This window comes from Pteropus vampyrus, unplaced genomic scaffold, assembly GCF_000151845.1.
Source record: "Pteropus vampyrus isolate Shadow unplaced genomic scaffold, Pvam_2.0 Scaffold66, whole genome shotgun sequence".
Classification (NCBI taxonomy): domain Eukaryota; kingdom Metazoa; phylum Chordata; class Mammalia; order Chiroptera; family Pteropodidae; genus Pteropus; species Pteropus vampyrus.
The window spans coordinates 8,494,599-8,511,813 of record NW_011888847.1 but is presented as its reverse complement, the minus strand read 5'-3'; the positions used below and the strand labels follow the sequence as shown (position 1 = coordinate 8,511,813).

General features: G+C 36.7%; 3 protein-coding genes and 1 pseudogene across 8 annotated transcripts in view; 3 read left to right on the top strand and 1 right to left on the bottom strand.

The window, feature by feature from the left end:
* The window catches only part of SRSF7 (serine and arginine rich splicing factor 7), a 5,876-nt gene extending 5,420 nt beyond the window's left edge, over positions 1 to 456 (bottom strand). For 2 of the 4 annotated variants that reach the window (XM_011361389.2, XM_011361391.2), the window contains exon 1: positions 195 to 456. In XM_011361389.2, coding sequence (XP_011359691.1) covers positions 195 to 222 — 28 coding nt within the window. In that variant the 5' untranslated portion in view covers positions 223 to 456. The remainder of the gene's footprint in view (positions 1 to 194) is intronic. The other 2 variants (XM_011361390.2, XM_011361392.2) reach the window with 1 other exon arrangement.
* On the top strand, positions 393 to 8,472 carry LOC105292954 (tetratricopeptide repeat protein 39B-like). Of its 2 annotated transcripts, none has more exons than XM_023531344.1 (3): positions 393 to 517; positions 710 to 796; positions 6,200 to 8,472. In XM_023531344.1, the coding sequence occupies exon 3, from the start codon at positions 6,374 to 6,376 to the stop codon at positions 8,141 to 8,143; it is 1,770 nt and encodes a 589-aa protein (XP_023387112.1). In that variant the 5' UTR covers positions 393 to 517; positions 710 to 796; positions 6,200 to 6,373; the 3' UTR covers positions 8,144 to 8,472. The 2 variants fall into 2 exon arrangements, with proteins under 2 accessions (XP_023387112.1, XP_011359690.1); XM_011361388.2 differs by having other exon boundaries at positions 442 to 517; positions 658 to 796.
* A 3,073-nt stretch (positions 8,473 to 11,545) lies between these two features.
* On the top strand, positions 11,546 to 11,664 carry LOC111740662 (annotated as a pseudogene).
* Positions 11,665 to 13,555: 1,891 nt separating this feature from the next.
* Positions 13,556 to 17,215, top strand: GEMIN6 (gem nuclear organelle associated protein 6). Of its 2 annotated transcripts, none has more exons than XM_011361386.2 (3): positions 13,556 to 13,677; positions 14,266 to 14,409; positions 16,501 to 17,215. In XM_011361386.2, the coding sequence occupies exons 2-3, from the start codon at positions 14,285 to 14,287 to the stop codon at positions 16,874 to 16,876; spliced, it is 501 nt and encodes a 166-aa protein (XP_011359688.1). In that variant the 5' UTR covers positions 13,556 to 13,677; positions 14,266 to 14,284; the 3' UTR covers positions 16,877 to 17,215. The 2 variants fall into 2 exon arrangements, with proteins under 2 accessions (XP_011359688.1, XP_011359687.1); XM_011361385.2 differs by having other exon boundaries at positions 13,605 to 13,901.

The following is a 17,215-nucleotide window of genomic DNA, read 5'->3' as shown; positions in this document are numbered from 1 at the left end:
GCACAGACCTACACCCGCCATCCCCCGTCTTCCTTCAATACCCCGCCCCCGCTGCCTCTGGCTTCGTATGGTGTGCGCCGAAGCCGCCATTACGCACGCGGAATAACCGTCTCCCAACCGCCGCGCCAACACCACGGCCTCGCAATACTCGCTACACCCACAGCAACGTCCCTCACTGGGCCCTGGCCTCTTACCTCCTCCATACCGCCCGTAACGCGACATGATGGTTGGCCTGCAAGCTCTGCTCTCTTAGCTCGCAGCGCCCAGAAATCGCGTAATACAAAAACCGCAACGAAAAACCACTCGCCAACGGTCCGGCGGCACTACGAGGAAAAGCTTGGGTTCGTGCTTATATATGCGGCGTGGCTTTCTTTGCGCATGCGTCATTTCGACGTTCTGCGCGGCACAAAGGAGTTGGGCGGAAACAGCCGAGAAGCGGCGCGGAGGGAACTGAAGAGGCTAAGACACCGATCGCAGGCGGAGGGATACGTTTCCATGGGAACGCAGAATCGCTCCTGTAAACCCCTGGCCTTCCCCTCGGTGTCCCGCCCCCTCCCTCCCCTTTTTCCTGTACCCTCCCTATTTTCCTTCCCTTCTCTCCTCCCCCTTTCTTTCCCCTCCATCTAGAGACCCTCAGCTCTAGTAATCTTACTACAGGTGCAGTAGACCGGCCTTATGAAACACTAAAATTTAACCGTTGATGTTGCAGCCGTCGCTGCCGTTCTGCTGGGGAACCTGGCCTAGACTACCAAGTGATCTTTGGGGCTCATCAGAGGTAATTGGGAGTTTGGCCAAGGTGAGAATTCCATGAACCCCGCCATTCTTAGCAGTGGTCTCTGCACTATAGGCCTGAAAAGGGGTGAACCCTGATGGACCGCTTGTCCCACACTGACCCTCTAACCCTTGAGAACAAGCCCTCAATATTCACCAACACATTCCGAGTTCTTGGAGTCTGGGGAACAAAGGAATAGAGTTGTTTCTTTTTCTTTCTTTCTTTTTCTTTCTTCTTTCTTTCTTTCTTTCTTTCTTTCTTTCTTTTTCTTTTCTTTCTTTCTTTCTCTTTCTTTCTTTCTTTCCTTTCTTTCTTTCCTTTTTCTTTTTCTTTCTCTCTTTCTCTCTTTCCTTCTTTCCTTTCTTTTTTCCTTTCTTTCTTTCTGTTAAATTGAAATTGTGACAAAACCATAAATCCTTAAAGTATTTTGGCTAGTGGCAACGCTGAAAATATTCGCATTTGAAGCACATTTTATTTGTGCTTCCCTTCTAGTGCTTTTTGCTTTATATTGTAGTAACATATCTCATCCACTAAATACTCATACTGAGAACTAAGACTGAAGTCATCTTTGAGTAGCAGGCGCTTGCTGCTTAGCCACTCTATATATCAAATATATGAAAACCTTTTATGTTAGAATCACTTAAAATCCCATTTTGACTTTATACACTGCATTTGCCAGACATCAACTGTACAAATACAGATTTAACTTCTGTTTTACCATCCACTCCAAAAAATAAATACTTGGAATACACGAGTTGGAAATGTTCCACGTAAAAGAAGGAATCTTTCGGAATTTATATTTTTATTTTTTTGATCTACTGTATCTTCACTTGGTGTGTATAGGTGTGGGATACAGAGTAAAAGAAAAACGGCTTAGTTGAATAAGCCTTTATTCAGGTGAATAAAGTATGGATTCTCTCTAGGTAATGCTATGAGTTTATACATATATTTTTTAAAGATTTATCAAATTATGGAATTAGCCTCTCTCAAGGAAATCTCTAGCAAGAAAATAGAAGTTCTATAGAGTATATTTGTCCTCCCTTAGTCTTACTGATTTTGTTGTTACCTTCTTAACAGGGTGGTTCTCAAAAGGATTAAACGATAAAAATCTTTTTACATACTCCCTGAAAGACAGAATACAGTATCATTCTATAAAGCCTCACTAATTTGACTTTCTTCTATTAAGAAATTATGAAAATTGCTGTTGGATAAAACATAGATAACATCGAAAGATAATACTGATTATACTACATAGCTTCTAATAGATCTCAATAACTATTTTTTGGCTCTAAATACTATTGTACAAAAGATAGTTTCTGAGCAAATAATAATGCAAACAATATGTAAAAAAGCAATTTTCCAACTTAAACTGCTTTCAAGTACTGACTGGCTTGCCTGCCTCTCTAGGAGACAGGTGCTTTGATAAGCTAATTACATGTTATTTATCTCTATTAAAAAGAGGGCTAAATCTAGGCTGGGCTTTGCTAACGTAGTTGCCATGAAAAAATAATAGTACTGTATACTATTCTGTTCACTATTATACTGAGCATTTTCTCTAAGAACACTTACCCAATTCTTTTCACCGCACGTTAATCCAGATCAAGAAGATTTTAATTGTACAGAGTACTTTTATTCCTGCTGATTCTTTTGAAATCAGTCTTACCTATGTAAATTTTTGCCTTTAGCACTCTGTACTAAATTCAGATCACATTCCCGGGTTTAATTTAAATGTGAAAGCTACTTAATTCAACAAATATTCTAATATTTCCTAATATGAAATACTAAGTCTCAACGTGTTACGATTGTTAAACATTGGTAATATTATTGGTAAGTTTAGGAAAAGAGGGGTAATTCTTAATTCTTTTACAGCAGCTTTCAAAATTTATCTGCATTTCCTAGATAAGTATTTCCAGAGAAGCACAAAAAAAGTTTTTATCTTATTTTCTTCTCCATTTTAGTTTCACTTTTAAGTCATTGGCACTGTTTTAGCTTGGATGTGAAAACCTTAAAAAAAGAAAAACAAGTTTAGACCTTTGTATGTGTGTCGATTTTTTGATATAAAGAAATAATCTGTGGTTTCAAACACTTGTCTTTTAATATGTATTTCTGTATGTGTTGTGTTTGTATTTATTGTAAGTCAGTCCAGACAGCTATGTTCAACTGCAGCTTTCTTTTCTCTTTTCAACACTTCATAATCTTCTGTTTCCTCTTGAATGCTGTTAAGAATTCTGAGAAGAAAAAATTCTTAGAGGCATGTTTACAATTCTTTCATATTGTATACAGAAATTAACTTCTCATTAGCCAAGTACTGGGCAACAATCAGTGCTGAAGTATGGTGGGGTTGGTGCAACAGTTAAAGAACACCAGTGCTTTGACCAACTTCAAAGAATGAAACGAGGAAGAAAAATGTGATGCAAGAGTGCCCTGCTAATATAAATATTACCAAAATGGGTGATTTGGGAGTGTAAAACAATCTAGGAAGAGTGAGGCTTTCTGAGGAATGCCTGATTGTGTTAAAAAGTGTGAAACTATAAAACCATCAAGTCTTTAATCAATTGTGTTCCTCCTCTAAAAAAATATTAGCAAAAGAGACTTGGTCAGCTTGGTGTCTTAACTAGAGAGCTAGACAAGCTTAAACTTAGAGTTTAGCTATTTATTCGGCACTATCTTGGAAGGAGAGAAATTATGTTACTGTACTCAGAAAAATACTGCTAAAGAGCATTGACTCCCCTTTGTTTGGTATTTTGATACTGATCTTCTAGTCCCTGGAAAGGATTAAGTTCTGTAAATTAATAAAAATTGTTGTAGTTCATAAAATCATCTAGTAGAGGTGTAATAATTAAGAGCATAAACTCATAGAGTGTGACAGGAAGGGATTTGAAGTTTGGCTCCACTATTTAATAGCTGCCTAACCCTGACCAAGTTTTTAATCTCCTGGTTCTTCAATTTACTCATCTGCAAAATGAGGTTTAATAATAGAACCTATGTCAGAGAGATGCTTTTAGGATTACATAAGGTAAACCAAGTATCTAGCACATACTAAGTGTTCAAAAAATGTTAGCTGGTGGTGGTAGTAGTAATCATAGTCGTAGTCGAAGTTGTAGTAGAAGGAGGAGGGGGGAGTCGTAGTCTGACAAACCTTTGTCAGTTGCTAAAAATTTGATATGATCTAGGTACATTGACAAAACTGAAATTTTGTTTCTGCAAACCTAGGGACTAGACTACAGAATATGGTGACCAGCCTTAGATGGTCACTCCTTAAGACATCTTTGTCTCTTCACTCATTGGCTTCAGTAAGGGAAATTGTCACTTCTTGACCCAATCCACAGAGAGAAAAACATTCTGACATATATAAGAAGCAACAAGTCAGAAAAAGAAATTTTCTTCATGAAAAATAAATCTCCAGGAATCCTAAAATTAAATGCCGAAACCTTAAGGGTTATATGCAAAGGTATTTGCCTGGAGAATGGGGAGATGGGTCTTCATGAGCAATGAGGAAACTGACATTTTTTATACAAAATTTAGTTTGTGAAGCTAATTTGTATAGGATTAGGTACACTATATTTTTTTAAGCAAATGAAATCTATTTCAAAGCCAATGACAAATAGATGCATACACTACAACTCTCAAATAGATAAAATTAAGTTTAGAGTACATATAAAAGAAATGGCTTGAAATTCAGGATAGAAGGAATTTTATTAGACTAGTCTAATCTCTTGTTTTTCAAGTGAGACTAAGACTTGAAATTGCAGAATGGTGAGAGCTGTGGTCCCCAAATCCTGCTACAAGGACTGTCAGTCTGAACTGTGATAAAAATTTCTCCAATCCCAGAAAAATAGGACTATTGCAAACCAATCTTTCTTGGGAAGAACGATTTTTTATTCTGTGAATATATCTTACTTTTTTCCTATTAAAATGCTCCTCCCATCATTTTTTTTTAAATGAAAGGATGCTAACAGTAATTTGTTTTAAATCTCATGTTTTCTTGATAGAAAAAAGTCTGTCCATCTTCCATTTTTTTCAGATCTAGCTAGTTCCCCAAATCAAAGAGTCTGGAATCTCTAGTAAAGAACAAAACATGAGTTTACCCAATAAAAAAATAAAGGAGAAAAAGTTTGGAAAAGCAAAAACAAAAATACCTATCCTAACTATAAATGCAAATTAAAACAACATACTTTTTTGTCAGGAGTGCAGTGAAATTGGCACTTATACCTACTAATAGGAATGTGAAATAACATATCTGAAGGTCAATTTGGCAATAGATTTTAAAATTATTAAATTGCATGTACAGTAGTCCCCTCTTATCTGCAGTTCCATTTTCTGTGATGTCAGTTACCCATATGGTCGACCACGGCCCAAAAATATTAAATGGAAAATTTCTCTCCTAATTGGCTGCGTGACTTTTCCACTCAGAATTGAATGTTTAGATAAATGTGTAATTGACTTAGCTTTTCAATGGATAGTGGTTACCATAGCTAATACCCTTAGACATAACCTTAAGGTGTAAAGGCAAGCAATTTAAATAATTCCTTTAAGGCCGTCCTCCTTGTCATTTTTTTCTCATATATAACATATTTTCCCTCTTCCCTCTGTGTCAAAATTTGAATGTCTTTTCCTTTGATTATTCTCTGCTTTACCTTCCCCTCCTGTCTTTTAACTTATGAAGATACAGAATTAAAGTACATTTTAAAGTATACTTGTAATGACTGTAAAGTATTGTAATAGTTATGATTAAAGTGTTGATTCACTGTTTCTACTTGTTAAAATAGATTAGTCAAACCTATTGTGTTATTATGAAATTAAATAGCTTGCTATTTGTAATTGGTTTGCCATTGTGCCCACCCGGTACCCCACCTTCCTACCAAGATACCACAGTAATGCTGTGATAACAACTGTTATATTTGAATTTTTTTTCTAACTGCAACAATGCTAGGAAATCTTTCTAGTTTACCTAGCACTTTCTATGTCCAAAGTCCTATACGACTAATCATATTATTTCATAAGACCTAGTTTTCTATATTTCAAGTGTAGTAGTACTAAGAATAGAATGGAATAGATTTTTCATTTCTATAATCTTAATTTTTTGGTCTGAACAAGTCACTCCATCCTCAGTCTTGACTAGAGACCTATGTAAATGCATTCCCCTCTCCAGCCAGATTCTTGCTCCCAAAGCCTTTCTAGAGAGAAATTTTACAGCTATCACGGTACAGTTCTACAACACAAATACACAAAAGCATGATTGTATGAAAATGATAGATTGGAGGGGTGCATACAAAAAAAAAACACCTCTTCCATTTACAAAGGATTTACTTCACAGTGTTTTAAAAGAATGTGTTTTCTTCAGTTCATTCCAAATGATTTGAACTTTTCAGAAATACATCTTCTAGGTAAATAAAATTATCTTTTTTTCCCCTTTGTCTGACCTAGATGAGAATATCCTAATGCTGCACCTCACAACTAGTAGTTTGTTTGCCTCCATTATAACAGCACCACCTCAGACTGTGGAAGAAGTGACTCCAGGAAGGAGAACAGGAGCTACCCTCATCACTGCCACATCACTCCACTGCAGTTATTTCCCATCTCTAAAGTGGGGAAGCAAATATGTCCCTTATTCTATATAAAAGAGAAAATGATAATGCAGATGACTTAACACCATTTACTTTATGTAAGGAAGAAAATGATAAGGATGACAAGTTCGAAGATGCTTATGAAATTATCCCTGTGGCAACAACGATGAATCTACTATCCTCTCTGGAAGAATGCACAACTGGATTGTATTTATTTCTAAATAACAGATTCTCAGATGCCATAAATCTCATTCATCCATGGTCGAAAAACAGCATATACCATGCCCTCATTTATGGTATCCTTATGGTTGTCAAGGCCATCTTAACTTTTGATCCACAGGATATACAGATTGGAATGACTGCTGCAAAGGAAGCTTTGAAAACCTGTAACAGTTTCCGAAGAAAAGCTAGGATAACAAGTTTTTCTCGTGTGGTGGGTAAACAGGGAATAAAAGCTGTCAAAGAAGAAGAATTGCATGCAGAAATCTGCTATGCTGAGTGTTTGATCTTGAAATCCACTATAACATTTATACAGGAGGAGAATATACTTGGTTTTCTTAAAAGTGGGATCAACATTGGGTTAAGTTACCAAATATATAAAGACTGTCAACAAGTGTTAACACAGATACCTAGCAACCAAAGCAAAACCTACAGACACCTGGTTGGAGGAATAAAATTTGGACTTGGAGCATTCAATTTGATATTATCACTTGTGCCACCAAAGATACTTAAATTACTCAATATTGTTGGATATTATGGTAATAGAGAGGTAGGCTTGGCTTTGCTTTATGAAAGTGCATCTAAATTGCATATAAATAATATCTTAAGTATTTTGACTCTACTCTTTTATTACAATTATATCAATGTAGCTTTTGGTATTGAAAAGGGTCACAATTCTACTATAGAAGATCTCTTCCTGTTCTACCTCCAGAAATTTCCAAAGTGTGTCATACTTAAATTTTTCCATGCACGTTTTAGTATGCTGAAAGGAAATTTTGAAAATGCACAGTTAATATTAGAAGAGTGCATTTTTCTTCAGAATGAATGGAAGCAGAGTCATCACCTCTGTTACTGGGAACTCATGTGGTGCCACATTTTTTTGCAGGATTGGAAACACGCTTACTACTATGCCGATCTGCTCTCACGAAACAGCAGGTGGTCCAAAGCAATATATTCATACAGTAAAGCTGTACTACTGGCTTTGCTTCCTTCTGGTTTTGCGAAATCAGTAAGTGAGGACATGAACTCTCTCTTCCTAAAAGTAGATAGCTTTAAAATCAAACTGTTAGGAACTTCTGTGCCAGTAGAAAAGTTTGTTGCTGAGAAGGGTCAGCGCTATGGTACTACTACAGGCTGGTTTATAGCACAGCCCATTCTGGAATTCATTTATGCCTGGAGTGGTTTCCGAGTCATGAGCAAAAAACTACACCTTATTTCATGCTGGCTATCAATAATTGACAAAGGAGAAGAATTTTTACAAGAAAATCCAAATAAAGAGTATGCCACAGATGACATAACCTTGCTACATTTACTAAAAGGTCTGTGCCTGAAACACTTAGGCAAATATTCAGCGGCTGAACAGTACTTTAATCGTGTCATTCAAAAGGAGAAATTGTTAAAGTATGACCACTATTTGGTGCCATATACTTACTATGAACTGGGAATTCTATACTATCTGAAAGGAGATTATGCCAGTGCAACAAAAAACCTAGACAACATAAAAAACTACAAAGATTATTCAATGGAAGGTCGATTACAGTTTAGGGCTCACATAGCCCTTGAACACATAGCTAAAGAAAAGTGATTTAGACACAAAGTGTGGTTTTGTTCATTATGAGTGAAGTATCTACAGTCAGCAAGGTAATTGACAGGTAGAAAAATCATTTCTTTGTGGAAGAAATCCAAGAAGAGGCAGCTGCTAAGACTCTGACCAGTAACATGTAAGAAATGAATTACTTTTCTCCTTCCTTCTCCATACCTATGAAATGGAATGTCTTAGACTGGCAAATGGAGTGATGCACATTATTGGAAAAGGCAAATGATGTACATTGTAAAATATAGTCTCAAATAGTTATGACTTCATCAATCATATTGGAGAACATTTTCAAAAACTCAAAAAATATTTTTTAACATCTCACTAGATAATGTATACAACTGATAAATAAAATAGGAAAGGTAACTATACTAGGAATCCCAATGCCCTGTAAATGTTTTTATTTAATCGTTAAAGAAAAAGACTTTAAAGTCTTTCTGACTTTTCAAAATAATGATGCACTGAATAGCATAGACTCAGTGGTTTTGCTCATACACAGTAATTTTTATTGGCTTTTTATACCAGAGAAGATAATTTCCCCTGTGTGCTCAGTAGCATACTTTACCTTTTTTCATTAGGAAGCTCAAATGTGTGTCTATAATTTGCCACAAGATAGAGAAGAAAGAGCACCCCCCCACACACACACATACCCATACCCTTTGAAGATAATTGGAGGAAGCCAAGAGGATAAATGCAGTGGGTAGAAAAAAAAAAAGACAAGACTAGGTAGGCTGTTGGAGGGAGAGTTTAGTAACCCTGTAGCCTTCCCTTAAACTGCCCTCTCAAGTGTAATTCCTATTAAGACCAGCTTTCAGTATAATTAAACCACTTCCATCTATCCTGTTGCCATTGTTAATAGGCTAATCAGAGTAAACGGCAACTGTAGGAATGGGGTTTGGTATTGTTTTCTCCGCCTAAGGGATAAAAATCAGTCACTAGTTTCTAGACTATTAACTGGCTGGATGTATCCTTCTTTCAGTCACCCTTGGAAACAGCAGTCGGGAAAGTTTGCTTTGCCTAAACAAATGAGTAAAACACATCATCATAATGCTTCTGACCTAAGGAAGCAGTATAGATACATTTCTGGAATGTATCTCTGCTTTCCAGTTTCAGAGTCTCTGAGAAATAACTCCCACCCTTTTGCGTGTTGACCTTTCTATTCTATGTCTTTTGCTCCCAACCCTCGGTTACAGAATGTCTAAATAGGGTGCAATATAATTAAGTTTTCATCTACTAATATGCGAAATCCCATTCCAGTCCTGCTTCCAGAAAATACAACTAGGTCCCTTAATTCAGAATTTCGGTCATTCCCACATTCTTTGGTTACCCATATTATAGGTGGTCACTTCGTGCAAATGAATCACAGATTCAATCAGATTCATTTTATTTCACATTTAGGGTGAATGTATAAGAGCTTGGAGGAGGTACCTCACTGTTGCCTCCCTGTGCCATAATAAACACAGTGCTATTGAAACATTTTTTATTCCATGAAGAAATTTTCTTATCTAATTTGGTAAATATAATATCTATTTGGAGGCCCAATATCTTGAAAAAATGAGGAGGAACAGGGGATTATGAATGAAGAAAAAAGAGAACTTCTTTTAAAGACCTAGCATCAAAGTTCTTCTTAGCATGCCCTTGTTCCCATTGATCACTAAAGCCTGTTGATTTTTGCTTTGAAAGATTTGTCGAACCCACGGTTCTCTCCCTTTATCATTTCCATTGCTATCAGCTTAGGCTAGGACTTAATTTCTTGTCTGGAACACTGCAATAGTTTTTAGGAACTCAGTAGTGAACATCTTTTTTTGTTCCAGGACAATTCCAGGGAAAAATAAAAATGGTTAACTCCACTTTATTTTTTCCAAATCAAAATAAAATCTATTGTAAAATCTATATTCTTATCATTGAGATTGATTACCTCTTTGAATAAGAAGACTTCAATGGAAAAAAAAAATGACACTGATTTTTATCCATAAAGATATCTGGATATGTATGAGAGGCAATGACACAGAAGCAGTTTTCTAAACTTTCACACATTATATTTGTTTAGTGTGTTAGATTTCACAAAGTCTGTTCAAAGCATTTTCATCCTAAGAAAACAATCCTATCTTCACTCCACTGCTAGGGAACAGGAAGAGGCTGTGAAATCTCTCTGGGCCGGGCTGGGGAAGACAGATAACCAATCAATTTGGAGATACTGCCTCCCTAAAACTAGATTTCCATTTGGAAAGTGTTTCTGGAAAAATTTCCCCCCTAATACCACTGCTTTGTTGAGTAGAGAGGCTACATTTTAAAGTTTCATGCTATATATACTCTATACTTCCTTATTTTCCCCACATCCAATTTGTATCCTTTCTAACACACCAACTTAATCATTCATTCCATCATTCTCTTTAGTCTATTTATTCACTCATAAATGAGTTAATGTTTGAAAGTTCTTAGAATAATGCTTGGCACATATTAGGTGCTATATAACAGATTAAGAAATAAAAATTCAATTCAAATTGGGTACCTACTATATATCAAGCAATGCTCAAGTAGTAAGGTATATGGGAGGAAATAAAACAGATATGATCCCTTCCCTTTGAGGGTTTACAGAACTTACTAAGTGAAAATTTAGTGTGTGTCTTAGTCATGAAAATTTAGAGCTGACGTTATCTTGGGTCATCTAATCCCACATTTTCACTGATAGAATAAGAAAACCGAAATTTAAGAAGGCAAATGACTTCCAAAGTCATAAAGCTGGTAGGAGCAGTCAGTGGTGTGCAGGAACCATGTTATACTAGCTCAAGAGAGCCCATTGTTAAATATACATAAATTTTTAGAGCCAGTTGTTAAATTATTGGTACCTTTAAATCATCCAGGGTAGGAATATTTATACCATAGAAATCAGCAAATAGTATAAATCAAGTTTTCTCTTTTCAGGAAAACCGGTTTACCCGGACACCAGATTTAACCGAATTGAAACTTAGGTTGCTATAACTCGCTGCCCACTGGTTTCACTCTGACCCACACCTTCTTTGACAATGTTCTGTATCCCACACAGAATTTTTTGAGGGTGGTTCACATTGCCTATAAATCAATTCAAGACCTACCTCTTTAAAAGCTTTCTAAGAACGCTTTCCCCAACCCTTCCCATTTACTACTACCTCCAAGTAGAATGATAGCTTACTTGTTTCCAAGTACAAGGAGACGTTATCAATTACCCAAAGACAAGACATTTTTTAAATCGTTTTGAATTCCTAGTTCCTAATAGAAAGTGTAGCATGTACAAGTATGCAAAATTTGATTGATTTGCTTGATGAATAAACATGGATATAAAAAATGGATGCTTGTATTCAGTTCTATTTGTTAAATAAATGAAAAAGCCAGAACATTAAAAAAAAATCTTAGGTCTATGGCCATGCTACCCTGAACAAACCCAATTCTGTCTGATCTTGGAAGCTAAGCAGGGTCAGGCCTGGTTAGTACTTGGATGGGAGACCACCTAGGAAGACTAGGTGTTGTAGGCGTAAAAAATAAAAAAATAAGGGATTGTAAGCTGACCAAGGTCCTTGCAATCTGTGAGGTCAACTAAGGGTCGCCTTGTCTTAAAAAAAAAAAATCTTAGACCAAAATGACTGGAGTTATTTTTTTCTGACCTTACTTGTATAAAAAAAAAACCAAAACAGTAAATTACCACCACCCCCACTTCATTTTTTTTATCTACTGTTAAGACATAACACAGTGAATTAAAATTTTTGATAGTTTAGCCAGGGCAGACCGGGTTTAGTTTTGTACCATGATGAAGAAAGGTGAACATTATAAGACTTTTGACAGTTTTTAAACTTATGATTTTCTTCAGATCATTTAAGAAAATTTTCTTAAAAAAAAATTCTTACGAAAATTAAACTAAATGTACTCCAAAATATAAAATAAGCAATTTTGGTATTGGCAGAGGAAGGGGTTAAAATTGTGTGTGTAAAGGTCTGAGGGGGTGGCAGACTTTAGGAAGTAGATGGAGAGGTACTGGGGAGACAGAAAAGTAGAGACTGTGAGAGAAAGGACACCAACTGGTGTGAGGCATCCACAGGGGTCCAAGGGTATGGGGTTGACCAACAAAAGCAAGTGGCACTATTTCCACTCGGTAAGGACCGGCTACAGGAGAGGGCCTTTCTGAGAACTTGTATTAGGGAAGGAGCGGGGCTCAGTCTATTAGAAGTAAGTGATTCTCATCAGTAGATGCTGGAAATAAGCCTTTAGCTTAGAAGACTAAAAGGAGAGGGGAAAGAAGGGAGGGAAATTGCCTTTTTCATCAATTAAGTTAAACTTGAGGCTAGCTTCTACTTGTAGACTATGCGCGCACGCGCATATACACACGCAAAGGCCAAAGTCTTATTGTGAAGTATAGATAGAAGGCTTAACATGCAAATAACTAGTTGGTTGCAAAATGGTTGTAACTCTTTTGAACTGGATTTTTATGAGGTCAACGGTTTCCCTTCACTCGGGTATTTATATTAGGTCTTCGTAGATTTACAGAGACCTTTAACTGGCAAAATCTAATTTAATCTGATAAAGCCACATTAATATAATCAGCCAATCATTCAATGAGTGAAGGTTGTGGGAAAGATTATTTGAAATGATGACAATAATAAACAATATAGTACTTCGAGGATTATATGGAACTTAAATCTCAAGTAGTAAGGGAAAAGCTGGTTAATTTTCGATGTTTTCTACATCGTGGTTTGAAAGTTCGCTAATTCAGTTTTTCTAAAGCATTCTTGGTGTTCACATTTGCGGGAATTCAACAATTACCAGCTTGTACCATTTTTTAGGATGACAGTCAAAAAAAATTCTGGACCACGCCAGGAGCCCAGTAAGTACGCGAACAGAATTCTGTGCTGGAAGTGAGTCTTTTGCACTTTTCCACTTGGGGTGGGGTCGTTTATAGTCTTTGGCTAGATGGAGTTCAACCCAACCTTGTGCTTTTCTTTCTAGCTTCTGCACCTCCTGCAGGGGTGTACCAAGGGCACAGCCCAAAGGAGCAGGCATCTTAATTGCCTTACACAAGCCAAACAAGAAATGCTTGGCTCTGTCGCTCTTCTCCAAGGCACTTTCACTTCAAACTTCCAGGGCTTTAGGATTTACCTAGAGGGTTCACGTGCTTTGAATCCATGGCAAAAGTGGAATTCCATTTCGACCTTCAACGAGGAGCTGACACGAGCATTTTCCTCTTAAAAAGTTTTTTAAAATGTCCATTGTGGCAGTGAAGAGGGGTGGCTCTAGCGAACAATCAGGCTTATTTCTATTATTACACAAAAATGTCAACCCCTGCCAGCACCCTGCACCCCGCCTTTAACACTCCAGGTCCCGCGACTCTCAGACCTCCCGGTTTGACTGAGGTCAATGACTACAAAACAAGAATTCTGGGAGAAGGAAGTGATGACATGGCGCAAAGCATGCTGGACCGAGGCGGGCTCCGCCCCAGAGACTCCTTCCTCACAACGTGGTTGGGGAGTGCGGGTCGCTGCTAGGAGTTTTAACTGGTATTTTTTTTTCGTTTGTCAGGATTAAGCGTTAAGTACCACTTGGTCTGAGCACGGCTCTAAGTATCATGCAGCTGCAGGCTAGGCCAGGAAATCTGAGCTCTCGAGCCACAGTTGCTGCATCTTCGTTTATGCATCTTCAAAACAAACATTAAGAGGAAACCGTCACAAATCTGGGGCCTCTGCCTAGCGGCATCCAGGGGAGACGTGGAGCCAAAGAGCGGGTGGGTGACTATCAGAGTTTTCATTTTCAGTTTTGGCTAAAAGTGGTGTAGAATGAACTCCTTTGATCCAAGGAGTGTGGGGTTAAAGAGTTTTATGCATCTGCAGAGTTCAAAGCCAGCGAGAAGGCGATCTGGAATGGGATTGGGGTGGAATAGAAGTGTGCCAGATGAGTTATCCCAGAATGGGCCCCGCGGCGACGTGGTGTCCCCTTAGCTTTCAGGCTGAATAGTAAATACTGTATTAACTATTTTCCTGATATGGAAACTTGGGGCAAATCACAGATGTTCTTCTAGGATAGAGATTAGGGCTAAGACGTTTGCTTGGGTGGAACGTCTATATTAACCGAACCGGTGGTTGTTTTAGATCTAGCCAGCTGGCCGCCATGAATGAATGGATGAAGAAAGGCCCCTTAGAATGGAAAAATTACACTTACAAAGAAGTCAGAGTGACAGCGAGTGAGAAGGAGTATAAAGGATGGGTTTTAACCACAGACCCAGTTTCTGCCAAGTGAGTAATGGGTCCTGCTTCCCAGAAATCATGACATACCTTTGTGCTACCTCTATGTTATACCCAAACTCAGAAAACAGATAATGAAAGGCTAATTATTCCCATGTAAGAATTGTATTGCCTTTGAATCTAACTGCAGCTCAAACTATGGATAACCTTGTCAAACCAGCCACGTTTGTATAAATGAGACACTTAATGACATTTTTATTGGAAAATTTCAAAATACACAAACGTAAAGAGAATGGCATAACAAACATCATCCTTATCCTTCCACGTATTTTAAAGCCAATTACAGATATATAATTTTGTTTATAAATACTTCAGTATCTTTTAGTAGATATGGCCTCTTTAATAAATGTAAACAATATAATATGTAACAAAAGTAATAATTTTAATATTAGCTAAATCCTAGTCTGAGTTCAGATTTGCCTGATGGTCTCAAATTATGTTTTTATATTGGTTTATTATTTTTTTTGATCTGTCTCTTAAGTATCTTAATCTATAACTCTGAATTTTCTCTTTAGCGTTCCATGTCACTTATTTGTTGAAGAAATGGAGTCATTTGTCTTATAGAATTGAACACAATCTGGATTTAGCTTATTGTATTATCATGGTGTAGTTTATAACATGTATTTCCAATAAACTGGTACTCATATATCTAGAGGTTTGATTAGGATCAGATTTATGCAAGACTACTTTAAAGGTGGTGGTACACATACAGAAACACTTCTATTTTGAAATGGTTTTAGTTTTTCAGAAAATTTGTAAAAAAAAAGTAGAGTACCCATATAACCAGCTTCCCCTAATGGTAGCATCCTACATAACCATGACACATTTGTCAAAACGAAATATTTATATTAACTGTAATCATTTGGATTTTACCAGTTTTTCCACTAATGGTCTATTTTTCTTCCTGGATCCAATCTAGGATCCCACATTACATTTAATCATCATGTCTCCTTAGTCTCCTCCAATCTATGACAGTTTTTCAGTCTTTCCTTGTTTTTCATGACCTTGACACTTTTGAAGAGTACTGGGGAGGTATTCTGTAGAATGTCTCTCAATTTGGGTTTTTGATGTTTTCTCATTAACAGACTGGGTTTTTGGGAAGAGGACCACAGAAGTGAAATTATCGTTACATCACATTGCATATCATGTATCATTTTTCATATCGTATTTAGGATTTTTGCATTTGTATTCATGAATTAGCTTCTCGTTTTATTTTTTAATCCTGTCCTCTGCTTTTGGTATCAAGGTTATATTAACTTCATTAAATTAGTTAAGGCATAAGTTCCTTTTTATAGTCTCTAGAAGAATTTGGTTAGATTAGAAATGTTTGATTCTTGAAAATTTTATAGAACTTGTTTAAGTTGTCTGAGCCTTTTTTCCCCCCTTTGTGGGAAGTTCATAAACTCGTTATTCGATTTTTATTTCAAGATTATAGGACTATTTATATTCTGTTTTTTGAGTTAGAAATTTATATTTTCTAGGAAGTTTTCAGTTTTAAGTTCAAAATTATTGGCATAAATTCATTAATATTTTATGTTGTTGGATCTTTTCTGCCTTATTCCTAATATTGTTTATATGTGCCTTCTTTCTCTTGTTATTAATCTTGCTGAGTTTTATAAATTTTATATTTTTTTTTCAAAGACTCAATTTTTGGCTTTGATGATCCTCTTATTGACTCTTGTTTTCTATTTTATTAATTTTGTTCTTATTTTCTTTGGTCCACTTTTTTTTAAGAGGAGTTATTCAGTTGTTTTTTTAACTCTAAAAGTTAAATCTGTATGCTGTCTTTTCAGTACACATTTAAGGCATTTATAACTCTAATGCTTTAACTGCATCTCACAATGATTAGCTTTAGGCTGAACAAAAATTTTGGATGTGTAGGAACCTCAATGAATGCTTACTGCATGAATGACAACATTAGGTGGTGATAGGATTAATTTTAAACAGGGAAGAGCATTCCCTATTATTCCAGTGACCTGTCAGGGTTGATGATGCCTCTCATTCCATTGCTTCTTCCATAGTTTTATGGGCCTTTAGGTTTTTCTTTTGCAAATCTGCTCTGAACTTACTTTTCCTCCAAAGTATCGTCCTCGTGAACTTCCTTGAAGATGGAAGCATGTCTGTGACCGGAATTATGGGACATGCTGTGCAGACTGTTGAAACTGTGAATGAAGGGAACCATAGGGTACGAGAGAAGCTGATGCATTTGTTCACATCTGGAGACTGCAAGGCATACAGCGCTGAGGATCTGGAAGAGAGAAAAAACAGCCTGAAGAAATGGCTTGAGAAAAACCACATCCCCATCACTGAACAAGGAGATTCACAAAGGACTCTGTGTGTGGCTGGGGTCTTAACTATAGACCCACCATATGGTCCAGAAAATTGCAGCAGTTCTAATGAGATTATTCTGTCCCGTGTTCAGGATCTTATTCAAGGACATCTTGCAGCTTCCCAATGAGAGGCCAAGAATAATGGATGCACTGAAATGAGACTTCATTTTTTTGTTTTGTTTTTGTTTTGAATGTCAAGTCCATCATATAGGTCTTTTAAGGCACACAAGTATGTGTGTGTAAATTTTAATTCTTTGTTTTGGTAAAATCAGAGATGTGGATTATGAGTGCTAATAAGTGAATTGGGGCAAGAATAGCATCACATGCAACAAAATTAGCAGAGGGACATCATAATTATAAAAGTCTTTTCTTTGATGGGGCCACACCTCCATTTTTGTTAGGCAAGAAATGTTTTTGGAAAAAATGTAAGATGTTAAATTCAATATAAAATGTTAAGTACTGTGTGT

Excerpts from the sequence above, each read along its gene's own strand:
- GEMIN6 (XM_011361386.2), top strand. The coding sequence starts at position 14,285 with ATGAATGAATGGATGAAGAAAGGCCCCTTAGAATGGAAAAATTACACT. Across the intron at positions 14,410-16,500 it reads ACAGACCCAGTTTCTGCCAA|TATCGTCCTCGTGAACTTCC; the intron begins GTGAGTAATGGG and ends TTTCCTCCAAAG.
- LOC105292954 (XM_023531344.1), top strand. The coding sequence starts at position 6,374 with ATGTCCCTTATTCTATATAAAAGAGAAAATGATAATGCAGATGACTTA.